The sequence below is a fragment of the Berghia stephanieae genome, chromosome 5, assembly GCF_034508935.2.
Source record: "Berghia stephanieae isolate SIO BIC M18660-M18661 chromosome 5, UCSD_Bste_1.3, whole genome shotgun sequence".
Taxonomy (NCBI): domain Eukaryota; kingdom Metazoa; phylum Mollusca; class Gastropoda; order Nudibranchia; family Aeolidiidae; genus Berghia; species Berghia stephanieae.
In genome coordinates this window covers 14,187,671-14,207,441 of record NC_088364.1, presented here as the reverse complement: position 1 = coordinate 14,207,441, position 19,771 = coordinate 14,187,671, and the positions used below count along the sequence as shown (strand labels likewise).

The window sequence follows — 19,771 nt, the reverse complement described above, 5'->3', positions numbered from 1 at the left end:
TTTAAAACAATCAATAAATAATTTTTATCATCATAAAGAACAAAAAAGCAATAGAATAAATAGTAATTTAATCATTAAAAATAACATTTGAGGATTACAATAGATTCTATGGCTTAATAGTTTTGTTAAAATTAATGAAACATTTTTACGTAACGAAACCAAGGGAAACTACTCTGATAATATTATGCTTAGTGTTGGAAACTGAACTCGCCTTCAGGAATATTTAGCTCCTTACCTGGGCATTCCGATAACAAGGCAATGATAACGCATTATTTTGTTTGATTGTTCTCTCCTAAAAAATAACGTTTATGCTGCTCCTGAAAATGGAAGACCAAGACAGTATTATGCCAAGTGATGGAGATGTGGAATTAGATCCTCCTCCTCCAGCACATAGTCGGTTGATGGGAACTCCCACTTCACTTCTTTACAATGGATCTCGATTCCAGGGTTATCAGAAGAGTAAAGGAAACTGTTATGATGTGGAAGTTGTTTTACAGGTACAAATGAATAAGTTTGATTTTTTTTTTTTGTATTTGAAGTAGACTAGTTCCAATCCATGATTTTATTCATTATTTATAAAATAAGAATAAGACTCTAGAACTTTAGATTTAGAAGATCAGTGATCAGGATTTGATTTGGGATTCTTTGAGTTTGGTGGGCCGGTGGAACCGACATAATTTAGCTCCTTTAAAGTTGTCCACCATACATTTAGAGAGAAAAAAAAATTAACGCCTACCGTCAAGAGCAGTTTAGATTTATCTTATCTTACTAAAGGCTTAATGAATTATCCTTTAAATGCCTTATACTTATACAATTACAATAGTTTATAATTTATAATTACAGAATCTCATAAAGTTTGCATTGTATCATTCACAGACAGTTTTACACAACTTTGAATATCAGGAAAAATGTATCAATACGGCAATGTAAAATTGAAATGAATCATAAATTTATAAAGTTCATAGTACAATGATATATTAATGACAAAAATAATCCGCTGTGATTATCCCCAGACGCCTGTCTGGGGATAATCTAAATTTGTTATCCCCAGACAGGTGTCTGGGGATAATGAATTTTCATTATCCCCAGACGCATATTTGAAACTCCGCTCTTTTAAACAATTATCCACATTCCAGAATATGGAATGTTTCCAGATGCACATAGAAATAAGGAAAGTTAATAAAATATCTATAAAAACATAAAATTAACCAACATTAAAATCAGTTGTTACTACATATATACACAATATGCGTCGACTTCGAAGTGGGTGTCATGGCTGAATGGTTTAGTCGTATGCCCTGGAAGTTTGACCATAATCGACGTTGTGGGTTCGAATCCTGGTAACGACACTTTTTTTTTTTTTTTTAAAAATTCCGTCTTCTTTTTACAGAACGTTGAAAGGGATAAATGTCCCTTCCATCCTCCCCCCACCTCTTTTGTTTATTATTACACGACTGGGTCGAATCTGTGCAGCTAAAAGGAGTAAAATGAAAGGTGGCCTTACCCACTGAGCTGCCTATCCACACCGCTATCGGAATATTTTAAATTCATATATGAGCTAAACATATTTCCACCATTTTTGCTTCCTTGTTTTGGTAGTTATTTTCATCTCTGATTCGAATAAAAATATGTTGTTGGATCTAGTTTTGTGGACGTGTGATACTAAATTGTATTGTCTTGTGCGTAGCAGACAGGAAAATAACAGGTGTGGGTTTTGGGCTTTGGGGCGAACAACACCATGGCCTAGGAATTCGTCCGCGACATAAAAATTATTCCCGGTCGTCCCCAAAATTGTGGCCAGAATGAGCAAATTATAGAAACAAGAGATGATCAATAAAGTTAACAGGTAGGTTGGTAATGAAAATTTAAAGGGTTGGTGGACTATGAACAGATTTGATGATTAACAACTTTCTTCCTGGTTGAAAATAAAAAGTCGAATTGCCAGTTTGACGTTTTCAGATCAAAGTTACAAAAGAAATTTCATTGATCCATTTGCTTTAAAATATTTTTTTAAAAAGAGCTGGATTTGACATTTGATCACTATTTACTTTCATCTTGTGTTAAATATCACTTGATATATTAACTGTTTTGGGACACAACCACTAGTATTTTTTCCAGAATATTTGGTATTTTTCACGCCTAGTTTGGCATTTTGCATAAAATCTTTCTGCCCACTTGCTACATGCGTCTGGGGATAGTATCCTCAGACAGGTGTCTGGGGATAACAAAAATTGGTTATCCCCAGACACCTGTCTGGGGATAACGAATTTTTATTATCCCCAGACAGGCGTCTGGGAATAATGACAGCCAAAATAATCATGAAATCAACAAAGCACCACATTTTTTTCTCCTGATTAGTTTCCCTGCATACTGTTGTTAATGCGGCAAATCATTTGCACCAAGAGAGCATAAAGAGTATTTCAACTCAGGCTTCAATAAGCTATAATCACATTGCTTGTCTTTTGATAATAACAGCAAATTATGGTGTTTGGTTAAAGTTAAAGTAAGATTAAATCTCGCCTTTTTAACGGGTTAACTTAAATTAATTAAATTATAATATTGTACACATCCACACACAACAAGACAGTAGTGAGGTTTCATTGCTGGTATCATGGTGGCAAAACCAGTTACCGTGTACAAAGACACTTAGTAAATGAAATTTGTTAAACATGAGATTCTTGTCCTGAGAAGTAGGATTGATAGCGAGTAAAATAAAATAGTGTGCAAGTCTATTAATTTCAAAGAATTTTTTTTGAGATTTACTCCAATTGATTGCCTATGGATGTATTAAGTATAATTAAAATTCATCCATAATAGATTTTATGATTTAAATGAAACGATGAACCTCATTTGGGTTCTGAGCAAAATAAGCGGGAATTAAGAAGCTTGATATGTGTCCTTTAAAATGATACCAGTATTATCCACATAGGTTCACGAATAATGCCATAGTGGCCAAAACAAAAAAGGGACCAAAAATAAAGTTCCAAAAAACAAATTTCACTTTAATTTACAGTGAGCCAATCTGCGACCACTAGACTATAGTTATGAAAGTGCCTAATTTGCTATATTTTGATTTTTAGGACACAAAAGGATCAACTCTTCCTGTTGTAAGATTTCAGTTTGTTGAAATAGACAAGAATCTCTTATTTTTAATTTTAAATATGAGTTGAGGCAGAATTAACTGTTCAACCTTAAATTGACCTGAACAAGATGTTTGACACAGAAATTTTATTTATTTTAAATAGAAAAATGGTTGTAATCTCACAGGCCAATCATGCAGGTAATTGAAATAGTTAGTGGGACTTTCTGAATCAGCAAATGAATTACTTTCCTTTTAAAATATTGCTGACTTTTTTGCTCAGTAATACAGTTCTCATCCCTAAATGGCTGCCAAAAGTGAGGTCCAGGAAGTGAAATTGTTCCTTTCATCTTGAGAAATGAATTTTCGAGTGATCTTCTGAATACAACAAGAAATCTCACTTAAGACTAGACAGTTGGAAGTTGGTAAAAAAAAAAAAAGAAGAGAGATTAAATTAATCATTTCAAAAATTCAAATTTTTGGATCTCGATCTGCTGTGCTATAAATAAAAAAAATTTTAAACTTATTTTTTCTGTTTTTGCTTGTTGTTTTAAATATAATATTTTTCCAAAATTTAACTTTTTTTTTATATTTGATTCTATCTCATTGCAGCATGTAGATGAAGGCAAATCATTTTTATGCGGGTACTTAAAAATAAAAGGCCTCACAGAGGAATACCCCATGTTAACAACATACTTTGACGGAGAAATCATAAGCAAGCGTTATCCATTTTTGACAAGGAAGTGGGATGTTGATGAAGAGGTTGACAAAAAACATTGGGTTTGTAAACTATAACTCTTTATTATTACTGTTATATACTGCGTTAAATGTTAGGTTAAAAACAGAGCTCTTTTGAGTGTCAAATTTTAATACCACCAACTTGTTATCCCGCTAACTTTGTGAGAGCCTTAAACATGATGGTACAAATGAACGATCATGCAATAAGCTTCGTAGTTGAAATACCTTCTTTAAAAAAATAAATGAATAAATGAAAAGTAAATTTCTTGACACCCATTCAAAATACCAAAAGGAAAGGCATGAGGCAGCAGTGTTTTTTTGGACAGTATGAAGTTATGTTCCATTCAAAAACATGTCTTTTTCACTAAATGATTACATCCTCCATCACACTATTGCTTCCAAGATCATACTGTGATTTCTTTCAGAAATCCACAAATAAGTTTGAGCACCCTATGATGTGGATGATATAATGATATGTATAACTATAATTAAACCTCAGACTGGGAAGTTTAGAACATTTTGGTTGGTTTGATTTTACACGTTACAAAAATTTATGTTATTTTCGGTAAAATTTGCCAAAATGGTATAGATGGGATGACTTAATGAACCATGCCATCTTGCATATATAAAATCATTTTTTATTATTTTACTTGTTCTCATGAACTTTTAAACTATTTTCTTCATTTATATTTCAGAAAAGACAGAATTTTCTAAAATTTTAATCCTTTTTTTTTTTTTTGCAGGGAAAGTTTGGGTATTTTTTTGAAAACTTTTCCAAGAAATTTAATTCTGATGACTTTGATTATGATGCTTTGAAGTCATCCGACTACGTTTATATGAGGTGGAAGGTTGGTATTGCTTAAATCCATTAAAGAATTTCAATTGTTTGACATGGACATTATTTGTATTTAAGTTATAAGGACACTCAGCATGGAAAAGGTTAATTGTCTTTCTAAATATCAGTGCAAATTTGACATTCTTGTGGTTAATAGTTTTCTTTAAATATCGAAAAATGTGATCTAATTTTAAGTGCTTGTAAATGTTGGTCCATTTAAATACAGAAATCGTTATTCAAAACTCATCAGCAGTATGTCATGAGTTTTAATTAACGGAGTGGCTATTCGTCAGTACTGACCCCCAGGCGCTGGCACCTGCGGGTCAGTACTGACGAACAGGCACCGGCGTCTGGGGGTCAGTACTGACTAATACTATTACTAGTACTGATGCCAGTTGGTCAGTTCTGACCTGGCCACGGGCGTTGACGGTACCAAAATTAGGGGAAAATGCCATTTTAAAAAATAACTTGCTCTACGACAAATAAATCAGCATTTCCTGTCCCATACTAGTACTAGTCGCAGGGAAGCCCTTGTTTTCACAAAATTTTTTTTTCGGTTTACGTGAGATTTGTTTAATAAATATATCAATTAATTAAACAAGTGAAATTGTCCAATCCTGAGAAAAAGACCAAATTTGGTGTTGATACGCCAAACTGGAAGCCCTATATTTCGGTTCATCCAACGCGCATGCTCACTGCACTGATGCGTGGCGCCAGAACTGAAAGTGAAAGCTCTTTCATTGTCTCGTCTTTCTTCATTCCTGTCATTTGAAATTCGGCTTGCTCGCATCTTACTGAGACAGGAAAAGTAGAAAACGGTAAGGGCTGCCTGAAGCCGGTGATCGTAAAATACTTACGAAAGAGTGAAAATGAAAGGCTTCGTATGGGAACAAAACAGACAATGGACGTTTCGGGTACAAACCCTTCATCAGCACAACAATACACAAATAAACGTGGAAAACAAATAAAATATAATGAAAAATATCTTGTATCGTCTGTACTCAATGGTGGTTGCAGTATGAATGAAATGTTAGCGTGGGTAGAAGATAGGGCGCCCCGGGGGGAGGGGGGGGGGGGTGATCTGACTGATAAGAAAAGGTCAGAGTCAGGGAACAGAACCTTCCAGAAAATAATGGAAGATAAAAGATATATATAAGTGGTAGTAGTAGTAGTAGTCGTAGTAGTAGTAGTAGTAGTAGTAGTAGTAGTAGTAGTAGTAGTAGTAGTAGTAGTAGTGTAGTAGTAGTATAGTAAGTAGTAGAAAGCTGTAGTGAAACAGTAGGGGGCGAGGTGAAAAAGTCACGGAGGAGGTGGGGTTTGGGGGGGGGGGTGTTGAATGAACGAAGGTCGAATCTTCGCGAAGGAAATACGAACGGTCGGATGGCTGGCGATGTGATAGTAAAGTGGAATATAGATAGATAACTATGCGATTACGTGCTCTCTGTGTGGGATTGCTTACGTTGGTGAGATCGGAAAGAGGCTGGGTGACAGATTCGTGCAGCACTTGCGCGACATATCGCTTACAGACACTTCAATCTGCCGGACTACTGCGATGTACAACGTGTGTGTGTGTGTGTGTTTAGTTTTTGCCATTCGGACACTTCCACCCGCCGACGTAGGGAAACTCACCTGATCAAGTCGTTGGGAACGCTGACTCCACGCGGACTCAATACCAGGATTGACCACCACTAACCTCCACTTCGTATCCCGCTGTGCAACCACCTCTTAGTCAATACTATCTTTGAGCCTTTTCGATGTCAACGTCACCCATATTCATAACCACTGCTGCCACTACAGCTACTTCTGCTGCTACTAATACTACTACTACTACTACTACTACTACTACTACTTCTACCACCACCACTACTACTACTACTACTACTACTACTAATACTACTACTACTACTACTACTACTACTACTACTACTACTACTACGACTACTACTACTACCACCACCACTACTACTACTACTGTTCATACAACTCCCCTCTCTCTCTCTCTCTCTCTCTCTCTCTCTCTCTCTCTCTCTGTCTCTCTCTCTCTTTCTCTCTCTCTCTCTCTCTCAATTCCCCCTCTCTACCGGTCCGCCCCCCCCCCCCCCTTTGTTTTCCTTCTCTCCCCTCTTTTCTATCTATCTATAGATAGTATGCAGATGACGTCACTCATGCCTTTGTTATTGTTTTTGCCATCTGCGTTTGTGAGTTGTTCTCACTAAAAAGTATTAACCAGACTATAAAAGTTCATGGTTACACAGAGTTCGTGTGTTGGTCCGTTATACTTCCGGATGGCAATGTTGTGAACTCCTTGGCCAAGCGCATTCTATCTATATTCCACTTTACTATCACATCGCCATCCGACCGTTCGTATTTCCTTCGCGAAGATTCGACCTTCGCTCATCCAACAACCCCGCCCCACCTCTGCCGTGACTTTATCACCTCACCCCCTCCAGTTTCACTACAGCTTTCTACTACTAACTACTACTACCACTACTACCACTACAACTACTACTACTAATAATAATAATAATAATAATAATAATAATACTTTATTGCATCCCAAAAAGGAAATTTTTTGTACAGACGTGTTATAATTTACATAATAAGATAAAAATACAATGGAAATAGGATGTATAATATATGAAAAAGGAGTAGCTCCATTACCAGAGCTGCGCTTTATAATATGAATAATTTCAACACTGTAAAATAGTCAAAACTGTCACTATAAATTAAAAATTGAAAAGATTGCAAAACAAATAAATTAATAATTTAATATTTACATTTTTTGAAACTAAAAATGCGAAATAATTGTATAAAATGATTATTGCTTGTTGTTATAAAGCCTAATACTGGACGGCAGAAATGATTTTCGGTGTCTCTCTGTTTTCGTTGAAATAGAGAAAGGGCGACCACTTCTTTCTGACATAATAACTGATGGTCTTAGTGGATGATACTGGTCATTTAATATTTTAGTTATTTTATTTATACAAAATTTCTCGTATAAAAGATCTACATCGTCAACATCATTTATGACTTACTTGACTTAGATGCCTTTCGCGTCTCGACCGAAAGATCGGGTCGCCTTGGCTGTTTCCAGTATTTCCTGTGTGAGGTGTCTCCAATATTGCCGGTCCTCTGCTAGGGTTCTCAGATTTTCAAGGTCCCCTGCCGTTGTGAGACTAATGCTTTGTCCAAGTGTTGTGAGGTTTTTGTTTAGGATCACAGGGAGTGTTGTGATCGGTCTTCCTCTGAAAAGGTTCCCGTGTTTTTGGAAGTATCCCGACATGGCTTGGTTTGCTGGTATGTTTTTGTCCCTGCGTAGTATGTGACCGAAAAGTTGCCATCGTTGTTGTAAAATGTCAAGGAGATTGGTCTTTCTTTTGTGATCTTATAGAGTGATTCATTTGAGATCTTTTTGGGGTATTTGATGTCCAGTACCCTTCTTAGCTGTGTGCGATGGAAGGCATCCAGATGTTCTTCTTCGGATTTTGTCAACGCCCAAGTGCCGCAGTTATACAGAAGTACCGGTTTTACAAGAGCATGGTACAGTTTCAGTTTGGTTTTTCTCTTTATTTTGTCACCTCTAATCCATACATTGGTGAGTTTACTGAGTGCGGCGTTTGATAGTTGTTTTCTTCTTTGTACATCCTCGGTGTCTCCAATTAGTGAGCCGACTTTCTTTGTTCTTTTCCATTCCTCTTTGTTCCTCGATATTGTTGTAAATTCGGTTTTATTGGCATTGACTTGGAGGTTATATTTCATGAGGGTATTTTGTATGATGTCTATATTTGCTGGTGTTGATCCAATAAAATCGACATCATCTGCATAGGCGATTTCTCTAGGGATTGCATTCTCAATATGAGTCGTTGGTTTTGGAATGACTTTTCGAACTTCTTTCAGACATTTATATAGCGTTTAATAGATTTTTTAATATTTGAATTTATTTTGTTCCTTTCCACTGCTAAGCAATTGCCTCCCCAAGCTGTTATACAAAATGACAAAACACTTTCGATTACTGCTCTATAAAATAATGTGCAGAGGGTTTTATCTATTCTAAACTGAGAGAGTTTTGATAAAAAATATGTACGTCTGCACATCTTATGCCTAATTATTTTCAAGTGTTCATCCCACTTGAGCCTGTCATCAATTGTTACACCAAGGTATTTGTAGTGAGGAACTCGCTGGACGAATTGGTCCTTTAATTTTAACGGTTCTATCGGTTCCTTCACTCTCCTAAAGTCAATCACTAGCTCCTTTGTCTTGCTTATGTTAAGCTCTAGGTGGTGGGCATCACACCAAGACACAAATCTATCAATTTCTTGCCTATAAGCCACTTCGTTGCCATTTGTTATGAGGCCTTGAAGAGCGGTGTCATCTGCAAACTTTATCAAAGGTACACTCAGGTTTTGACTTCTACAGTCATTCGTGTATATTGTGAATAATACAGGGGACAATACACAACCTTGAGGAGCACCAGTATTTGTAGTTATACAGGAAGATATATTTTGTCCTAATTGAACATATTGTGCTCTCTCTGTAAGAAATTCGAGCACCCAAGCAATTATATACTTGTTTAGATTCAGACTAGTCAATTTTTGAACAACCAACTGAGGTTGCATTGTATTGAACGCTGAAGAAAAATCTGCGAAAAGCAATCTGCAATAGCTCTTAGCGTGATCTAGATGCCTGTAGATGTTGTTTGTAAACAGCAAAATGGCATCCTCTACGCCACGTCCTGGTTTGTAAGCAAATTGATGACTATCACTCAATGGCATAAACTGGTTCCTAATTTTAACAAGAACAAGTTTTTCTAAAGATTTCATGACTATTGAAGTCAGTGCAACAGGTCTGAGATCGTTCATAGATTCAAGTTTTTCTTTTTTTTGGAACAGGAATAATTTTTGAAGTTTTCCAAATTTCAGGGATCGAAACGCATTGGAGGGACCAGTTAAAAATATGTGTATAAATGGGGGACAGTTGATGGGGACATTCTTTTAATAATTTTCCTTTCAATCCATCCGGCCCAGCAGCCTTCCTCTCGTTTAGTTTCGAAAATACGAATCTCGTTTCTTCTTCACTGACCTCAATAGTCATTTGATCTTCCAAAGCCCTGTCTAATTTATGTTTTTCATTTTCAATATCAAATTTGTTTACTGTGTCAAAACGTGAATAAAATTTATTTAGAGTTTCAATTTCGATATCTTCAGATATAATCGTGGGCTTTGGATTATAGTTAACAGCAGTTTTAAGCCCCCGCCACGTGTCCCGTATATCCCCAGAAGAAAAGCATTTTTCAATTTTATTTTTGTACTTGTCTCTACAACTGGATATTACTCTCTTTATCTCTTTTTGTTTTGTTTTCAGATCTTTTTATTTCTACTAGTAAAGAGAGTTTTCTTTTGGTTCAATAAAAGTTTTAGATCTTTTGTTATCCAAGGCTTGTTGTTAGGATAATATTTTATTTCTTTTTTACAAGACACTAGCTGTTCACAGAATATTAAATACTCACTCACACAGTCATTCAGCTCATCCACACTATCACATGATTCGATAAAAACATTCCAGTTAGTGCATTCAAAACAACCACGCAAATCTTCACACACACTTCCGTTCCAGATCTGTACACTTTTCTTTACTGGTTTTACACGTTTAAAAACAGGGCGGTAGGTGGGAGTAGCAAGAGCATGCAGTGGTCAGATAAACCCAATGGGCACGGGGTAAACATTTGTAACTATTTTTAATATTACACAGGAATAAATCTAATGTTTTTTTGTCCCTTGTCTTGCAGTCCACGTATTGATGAAGTCCCGGGAGAGTGAAATCTTTACATTGGTTAAAATCACCAGTGACCATCAATACGGCATCGGGCGACTTCATTTGAATGTCCTGTATTTCTTTCTTCAAAATATTTTTCGCTGTGTTGTTGTCTGATGATGGTGGAATGTAGACGTTGATGATGATGACATGAGTAAATTCCCGGGGTAGATAATAAGGTCGTGACGAAACAGTAATAAATTCAATATAATCGTCACAATACATTTTCTTTATTTGACAATTATTGGGGTGGCACCATTTGTTGTTAATATATGTGCACACCGCACCCCCAGTTCGTTTATTTACATTAGTCTGATCTCCTCGAAATAGTGAATATTGTTCAATATTAAAACATGATGATGGTATCTGAGGAGAGAGCCAAGTCTCTGTTAACGCTATTATGGAGGCTTGACGATAGTCACTATTGTAACGACACAGTAAAAACAGTTCATCACTTTTATTCTTTAATGATCTTACATTACCTGTCACTACACAGGGTAAAAATGGACGAAAAGGCCGTCTGTTGAATTTTGTTTTTATTCCTCCTTTTCTCCCCCTCTTTCTTACTTTAATAAACGATGTGTCAATAGTGGGTGGTGGGGTGACACGGGTTGGAGGGATCGGAGAGTCTCTGGAGTATATATTATCGATAGGCTTTTGGCAGCAAAATCACAGGCTAAAACACCATTTATGCTTATAAATATACTAATAAATATAAAAATCAGGAACAATATATACTTCACATCCATTTTGAATAAAAATTAGGCGTAAATTCCGGCGATTGAATGATAAATGAATAAAAATATGTGTAGAAATAGGTAAACATTCACAACACGTCTGTTGTCGCCGGAAGCCAGCGCTGCCACTACTACTGCCACTACTGCTACTGCTACTACTACTACTACTACTACTACTACTACTACTACTACTACTACTACTACTACTACTACTACTACTACACCACCACCACCACTAATATGTCTTTTATCTCCCACCCACGTCTTATAGTCGGTGTTACGATTTAAGAAGCCGTACATTAAAACTGCGTTCACAAGTTCAGTTATTTTCAGTATATTCTTATAATAATAATAAATAAATAAAATAGAATTCCCTTTATTCATGGAAAATTTTGTATCGAGGGTCTATACCAAGGGAAGGCTGGAATAACCTAGGCATCAGCCGCAGTTCAGCGCCACAAGTCGAGCTAGGGCGAGGTGACTAGCTCAAGGTCACACAAGGCAGCGACGGCGGTTGATCGAACTCGGTACTTTTCGGGTACGAAGCAAAGACCGTACCGCTGAGCCACGCTGCCCAAAAATAGAATAATCTAGTCGTTATCAAGTTTTCTCCTCCTTTCCGTTATTTATTATCATTATTATTATTATTATTATTATTATTATTATTATTATTATTATTATTATTATTATTATTATTATGTTGTTGTTGTTGTTGTTGTTGTTGTTGTTGTTGTTTATTATTATTATTATTATTTTGCATGACAAAAAAAAAATTTACAAAATCCTCATCAGTAGAATGGACAAAGTATTATAAAAGAATCGTAACAGGAAATATTATATAACACATTTTCCTCGATTTTTCTTTAAATTAAGCTATACGAAAATATACGGGGGAAAAAACAATAAAAACAAAAAAAACAAAAAAAAAAAACAACAAAAACCCAAAGAAATAGAATGGACAACATAAAATAAAAAAGAATCTTATGGTGGCTTGAAATAACGAGTCATATCGTTGCCCCAACGGCATCTAACGCATTAGAAATCAAACTTATCTTAGTGACCAAGTGTTACTGTGTGCCATCGGATAAGTTGGCCTGAGAGCCTGGGATTTTAATTGTTTTGTTTTTTTAATGGTATACTTTAGGAAGTGACGAATAAGTGCGAAGAGGTCTGCACTGACGAACAGGTCCGATGTTCGTCAGTGCTGATCAATGGTGGGCAGTGGCACAGACCGAAGAGAGGTTGTCTGTGGGCGGTGGCATCTTGTTGTTCAATACTGACCAATAGACACCAGGTTATTGGTCAGTACTGACCTCCAGGCACTGGCGTCTGTTCGTCAGTACTGACCCGCATGTGCTAGCGCCTGGGAGTCAGTACTGACCAATAGCCCTAGCCTTTAATTAATATCAAATGTAGATGTATGCATCTATATTCTTATCATATTGGCAGTTGAATTTCTTGATTATTCTAAGTTCCTGTCCATCTTGTCTCACACAAGCCCAGTATCTTTAGATTGTATCTATGCATCTCTCTGCTCATTTAGGCACTCCTGTCCGACTCATATAGGGTTCTGATGTTCTAGGTCCCAATCCTGGTTTTGGCCTTGGTCGTCAGAAGAGTCGTCTGTGCATGGGCTTCCAAAAGGCCCACGTCATGGGCCACTAAAAGGGGGTTCTGATGTTCTAGGTCCCAATCCTGGTTTTGGCCTTGGTCGTCAGAAGAGTCGTCTGTGCATGGGCTTCCAAAAGGCCCACGTCATGGGCCACTAAAAGGGGGAATGCTTCCTCGGTCCTGTCAGTTCTAGTGTCCTTGCATTTTCTGTAACTTTTCATATTTTTTTTGATTGTATTGGGTTGTTGGCCCAATTCAAACCCTCAACCTGGAGGACCAAATTTATTTTCAGAGCTTTCGCTCTTAGACTGGTTGCCTTCCAAGGCTAGTGAGTCCAGTCTACTCATTGTTTATGTTCAAAGTTTTCTTCTTCTAGGCAGGTTGTCAACCTAGGCTTGCGATTCCTGGCCAACCGGGCCATTGATTTTTTTCTTGAGGTTTACTCCTGAAGTCCTTCCTTGTACAGGTATCCACAGGACAATGGTGCTGTAACCCTAGCGAGGGTGGCAGATGGGGTACCTGCCATGCCATAGGGCACTCCCATGATTTGACCCAGGGCTGTTTCACAGCTACCCCATTAAAGGGCATCCGGGTTGGAGTATTTGTCTTCTGCTGGTGCTTGGCAATCCCTCTCCTGGTATTAACAAGGTTCCCCAGGTTTGCCATGAAAATTCATATAAACAACTGCCTTTTCTGGATTTTTTGCCTATTTTCAACGTGACATTTCTCAATAATTTATGCATACAGTCACACACCAAACTATATGTAGATCATTTAATATATGCAAAATTTCTTGATTGTAATTTTTCTTGAAAAAAAGGTTAAATAATGTATTGAGTTATCAATTTTCTTTTCTGCTATTTCAGGAGCATTTTTTAGTCCCTGATCATACAATAAAAGACATCAATGGTGCTTCCTTTGCCGGTTTCTACTATATATGTTTTCAAAAATCTACAGCCATTATTGAGGGCTATTATTATCACAGGAGCTCGGAATGGTATGAAAAAGCTTGTTTGTTATGTATTTATGTCCATTTGCCTTGATATAAATTTCTCATTTAGAATTAGTGAATGTCAATGGTGAAATAGAATTTCAGTTCCAGTTTATAAACAGAGATGAATGAAGATCTGTCTAATACCACGGACAATTTGAAGAGCAAAGAATTTTTGGCTCCAGCCTCAGATATATAAATGCATCTTTGATTTTTAAAGTGTTAAAACATTAAAGGTTTGGTGCAGACTTTGAAGTAAAGTATCATTTGATCCTGCTGGGGGCAAATTCTTCTATTATCAAGTTATTTATAGTGAACCCCCTCACCTTTATTTCTATGAATTTTTAAAAATTCAAGAAGGCAGGTGCATGAATTGCGTGAACATTTCAGGTTTCGCCTTTATCAACAGATATGGCACACCCTGGAGGCTATTAATGACTGTGGTATTGAAAAAACTTGAGTATTTATATAGCGCAATATCCACTAAACATGCTCAAAACACTATAAGTGGTCCCTAGCCAACAGCAACTTAACATGTCTGGTAAGACATGATGTTTGTAAGGCAATGTTACAATATTTTTCGAAAGAGACAATGCTTTTAATGGCCAGACACTCATTTTACACCTGAGTACAGTGAGCGAATGTGAGTAAACTGTCATTTCCAAATACTCAAACCTGGGACCTACTGATCGGAAGGTGAATGTCATACTACAAGACAACAAAGCCTCTCACGGTGTGCTTTCATAGACCATGCCAATAGATAGCATCAAAGAGTTTTATTGGCTTATGTGAGATATAATTTGCTTATCCTTGTGGAGAGAAAAAAAAAAGAATCAAAATGAGAGCTTTTATATAATGCATATTCACTCTACATGCTCTAAGTGCTAAATAAGGGGTCTAAAGCAAACAAGAACACGTCTTTGAGGATGAGACATCACACATGTAAGGCGCTATTGTAATTTTACAGACATAGACAAAACTGTTACCAGTCAGGTCCTCATTTGAGACCAGAGTATGGTACCCATATGTGGGCAAAAAGCTTCAGTCAAGGACTCACACTTGCTCCACTACACATCAAGGCTCAAACTTTGGACCTACAGGTCACAAGCTGAGTGTCATTCCACTAGGCCACAAGCTGCCGAGAGATAATTATTGACATGCTGGCATGCTGTTATAGTGAAAATATCAAAGTGACAAATTAGGGAGCAGCAGGCACCGGTGTAAGAAAAAGGTCTGAAAAACTGTATTTGAAACAGTGCCAGACAAAGCAAGAAAGAAAAATACAAGAAAAAATAAACATCCCAAAATATCAGGCAGGCTAATGTCTTTTTGTTGTATTTTTTCTTTCTTGCTTTGTCTGGCACTGTTTCATACACACTTTTTCAGACTTTTTTCTCAGTTAATATATGCTTATTTGTTTGTTTGTTTGCTTATTTATTTTTATTATTATTATTTATATATCTCTTTTGCATATTTATTTATATATATATATGTTTTGATGTGTTCTTTGTCAGGTTCCAGTCTTTAAATCTCCAACACGTGACAGAGCGGAATACGGGCGTCTTCCAGTTCAGATGAGTTCTGGCTGTCAAGTTTGGATGATGTCTTTTGATTTTGTTCCCTTTGTTTTTTTTGTTGTTTGTTTTTTGTCTCTGTGGCTTCAGATTCTCTAGGTTGTGACTGCAAAGAGACTTAGGAGCTGATGATGGTACCTTCAAGGTCTTTGTAATTTCTAACTTTTGTTAAAGGTTTCACCTTAATACAGTAGTGTAGTATACGGTCAGTGTGATGATTGACCACTGGTCAAGAGTAGATATTATAGTGCTGTGCTTGTTATCTTCATCATCATCATTAGCATCATCAGTGTCCCATGACATCAATAAAACCTTTCTGCAGATGGATATAATGACCGTTTATGACTCTGAATGTGCCAGGTTTTTATCATTGATTCTTTCAATATTTTTGTTTAACCAGTTAACTGTTGCCCTCTGGAAAAATACAGAGTAAAAATTTGGCCAGCAAACTTGTCCTTCAAATATTGATCGATTTAAACGACCCTCATCTTGGCAAAAAACTCTCAATCCTGGTAGCTTGCATTTTTTTTCCAAAAATAGGGGCATTAAATCAATCAATATTTTCTGGCCAAATCTTTAAATATGTGTCTTTCCAGAGTACGACAGTTAACTGGTTGAATCTTATTTAATCCTGAAATCTTTCATTACTGTTGTATTTCAAGGTGTAGGCCACAAGTTTGCTCTACTTTGCTGTGGAGTGTAATATAGATGACATCACTATGCCTACATTTTGCCATACTCAGGGCTGCCAATTTTTACAGTTTCTTTGAGGAAGGAATTTTAAAAATATGCATATGATACTGTACCACAAAAATACTACGGAACTAAGTTATTCGGAAAATCTTAGGAAAAAGATGGTTTTCATCAGTTTGTATCGGTTGAATAATGTAAAAAAAAAACAAACAAACAAAACTGGTGGTCTAGCTCCAATACAAAGCAGAATTAGTTTCTCAAGAAAAAGTGTGGACAGATTATTAGCTTTGTCTTGATGTGAGTCAGTTATATTTCATTACTTTAACACAGAGAAACTGACGAATACGAATTTTTTTTCTTTAGTTTTTTTCAAATAACTTAGTCTTGAAGTATTTTGGTGGTGAATGTCACAAAAACGACCTTTTGGCACAGCCATATTTACAAATTTATTTTTAAAAGGGATTGATGAAAGAATCTGACCATTCTTTTCGACTGAGAAAGATATATAAGCAGAGGCTCCTACCCTTCCGCTTTTTGCGGAATCATTCCGCTTAATTGGTCTATATTCTGCATTGAAGGCAAAAATTCTGTGTTTCAATAGAGGGAATTTTTAAAAATGATATCTATTTTTTTTTTTTAATGTTTAAAAAGTGTGAGTTCTGGTCTATTTCGTTGTCATCATGTTTGGTCAATCAATACACATTTTGTGTGTTTGATTAGTCCTTCAAAGTGTGTGCAGTTCATGTCTGATAATATTCTATTCTAAGGGGTCAATGACTCCGGGGTATTATTATAATGTTGGCTCCAATATGTGAGGTCAGGGACTGAACATTATTATTATATATTGGCTCCAATTGGATTATTGAGTGCTGTCAGCTATTCCCCCTATTTAATTTTGGCAGTTTGTGTGTGTGCGCATGCGCGTGGGTGTCTGTGTCTGTGTACCGACACATGAGTGTGTTTCATTGGGTCTGTGTTTGGACAGGGGAGGGGGGGGGGGGGGGGGCTGTCAAGGCTAAGTCTATCCATTCAATACTTTGCTCTGAGACTGCCAGGGCCTGGGTCCTCTATTATTATTTGATCCCCTTTTTAGTCTCAAACCAACCTGCTTATTTTTTTGCACATTTTATATTGTTTTATCTGAGTACTTTTGGATTGCCTATAAACCGCAAAATATGTCATAGTTAATTACGGTTAGTTAATTCCACATATTGGTCTCAAATTCCGCTTTTTTTGTATTCTGATTGCTCTTTGGGGCTATTGAGGTAGGAGCCTCTGTATAAGGCAATGTTTCCAGAGAGAAAAATGTTGATGCTATCTTTAATGAATGAAGTCTTGGTTTTGAGCACAGTTTATCAATATTTAGCCAAGAGTAAATATCATATTTTATTTATTTAGTTAGACTAGACATATTTATAAATTTGATCTGAAAGTGATTTAGCCTACTAATCTGTAGACCAGAAAAACTAGATGGCTTTTATGATTTAATATTTCTTAAAATTTCTTTTTGACTAACACCTAAATGAATGTCGACCAAATTCTTTTTCTCTTTTGATTATGGAAGCTTTAAATGTTGAAAAGATTCAGTTGTCATAAAGCTTTATAGTATTATTGAATGAATATTTTGAGTTTGTTCCCCAACATAGACCATAAAACAGTCAGCTCCATCTTTCCGGTGATTGATATTTCATACTTTTTCTGCCGAATCGAAATCATGTTGAAGACAATTTAAGAAAAAATAACAAATCTACTCCGTTAACAAAGATAAGTACACATATTATTTTCTTGGATGATTTATACTAGCGTTTATCTTTAAACCTCCAGTTTTCAGTCAGTTAAGAGGTAGCTTTCAGGTCTGCTGATCACCATCAATATTTCTTGAGTTTTGTCATAAATGTTCATATACATGCTGAAATCTTTTTAAAGATTTATTATTACTATAATGCCAAGTCTGACAGTTGCCAGTCATAAATGTTTACAATTAATTTTAAGTAAAAAACAAAAAAAACAATGGTACCCACATTTAATTTGTTTTTTTTTTTTTGTTTTTTTTTGTAGGGGAAATAGGACTTTTAATGTAATTTTTGAGGGCTGCAAGATTATTCTTTTCTTTACTCAGTAGGATGCCATCTAATGCTTTAGAATATATCTCAATTTAAGGTCAATTTTCACAGAAAATTATCCGTCACACGACTGTGGATATGATGGATGTTGCATGTGGGTAGTTGAAACTTAAAAAAAAAAAAATTCTTCCGAAGAGGTATTTGCCTAACAACCGAAGAATGAAATGAAAATATATGAGATTCTGATTGAGTAATATTATATTACATACATTGTAGTGGAGAAGAAATCCGAGTGTTTACAAGTTTTGTTTAGTTGTGGAATATAATCTCACCCTGGTAGAAAATGCTAATGCAACCAAATCTTCGATACTGACCACACAGGGAATTTAGAGCAGGGTATGTTTTGTGTTGGGGAAGGAGAGTTTTTTTATTTTTTGATAATTTTTTTTTTTTTGTGGAATAATAAAAAGGCGTCATTAAAGCTTCTGTTATGAGTGTACATTGTTTTAATGCAAAATTTGACATAATTACAGCCTCTTTCTATGCCATTTATTTTAATAATGTGATGCTGATTTTTGTTTATTATGGTTTTATACCCACAATGATATTTATTGTTTATTGTTATTATTATTATATTATTATAATAATTCATAACTTTTGTATTTTGTTGTTATGCGAGTTGTCTACTGTTTTCTAACCCTCTACTTAGCCATAAATGAACTGTTTTAGTTTGTAAGTCATGATTTGATTCAACAAGCTCAAAATGGTTGTAGATATTATTCTCTCAGAAACTGGGTGGGGATCCTGACCTCCCATAGCGGGCAGGGAGGTACATACTGTGTCTTCTATCCCCTTATATCTGTTTTCCAACATGCTTTCTGTCTTTGTCTTGGAATGAGATTACTTGGTTTTGTCCTGGCTCTGGCCGGAGTCCTAGCTGGGAGGGAAACAGTCAAATGCATAGTTATTGTTTTGGGAGATGATATTTTTTTCCTTGTAAATCATCTCTCTGTTATGTATTATTATTTTTATTTTGAATGTATAATGTAAGCATTTGAGTGTATTCCTCTTTGTTGGATTTTGTGCTTGTGTCTGGATGAGACTTGTAGGTGATTTCAAACTAAGTACATTGGTGGTATGCTCTTGGAATCTACATCTGATCCCTATTTGTTCTCAGATACCCTTTGTCTTACTTTTTCTTGGGTACTTTAATTGTAATTCTAGAACTTTTTACTATCCCATTTTCTTCCTTTTTACTGGCGCTAATATAACCTAAATGTGTTGCAAGCGCCGTAAAACCCTTAAAAACTTAAAAACAAAAAACATCTCTCAGAAAAATCAAATATTTAAGTCATGCGCCTTGCGTGCTACTTATTTTTCTTCTCTATGAAATCTTTTGTGTCCTTCCATTTGATTACTGAAGGGGAAAGAGATAAATTTATGTTATCCATGCTACTTTTCTAATGTTGACTTGGCTACATTTATGAGAGCTATGTACAAACATTGACAACTATTTTTATATCTCAACTGATAATAACTGCTTCTCAAATGGCAATCTTTCTTTCCTTATCTTTTCTTCCCCCCCCCCCCCCCCCCTACCCCCTTACTTGTTTTTTTTTTGTTTTTTTTTTTGTTTCTT

General features: G+C 35.9%; 1 protein-coding gene across 1 annotated transcript; it reads left to right on the top strand.

The window, feature by feature from the left end:
- Positions 1 to 170: 170 nt before the first annotated feature.
- On the top strand, positions 171 to 18,316 carry LOC144972450 (glucose-induced degradation protein 4 homolog). Its single transcript, XM_078913633.1, has 5 exons — positions 171 to 497; positions 3,692 to 3,859; positions 4,561 to 4,665; positions 13,678 to 13,808; positions 15,317 to 18,316. The coding sequence occupies exons 1-5, from the start codon at positions 309 to 311 to the stop codon at positions 15,378 to 15,380; spliced, it is 657 nt and encodes a 218-aa protein (XP_078769759.1). The 5' UTR covers positions 171 to 308; the 3' UTR covers positions 15,381 to 18,316.
- Positions 18,317 to 19,771: the final 1,455 nt, after the last annotated feature.

Excerpts from the sequence above, each read along its gene's own strand:
- LOC144972450 (XM_078913633.1), top strand. The coding sequence starts at position 309 with ATGCTGCTCCTGAAAATGGAAGACCAAGACAGTATTATGCCAAGTGAT. Across the intron at positions 498-3,691 it reads ATGTGGAAGTTGTTTTACAG|CATGTAGATGAAGGCAAATC; the intron begins GTACAAATGAAT and ends ATCTCATTGCAG. Across the intron at positions 4,666-13,677 it reads ACGTTTATATGAGGTGGAAG|GAGCATTTTTTAGTCCCTGA; the intron begins GTTGGTATTGCT and ends CTGCTATTTCAG.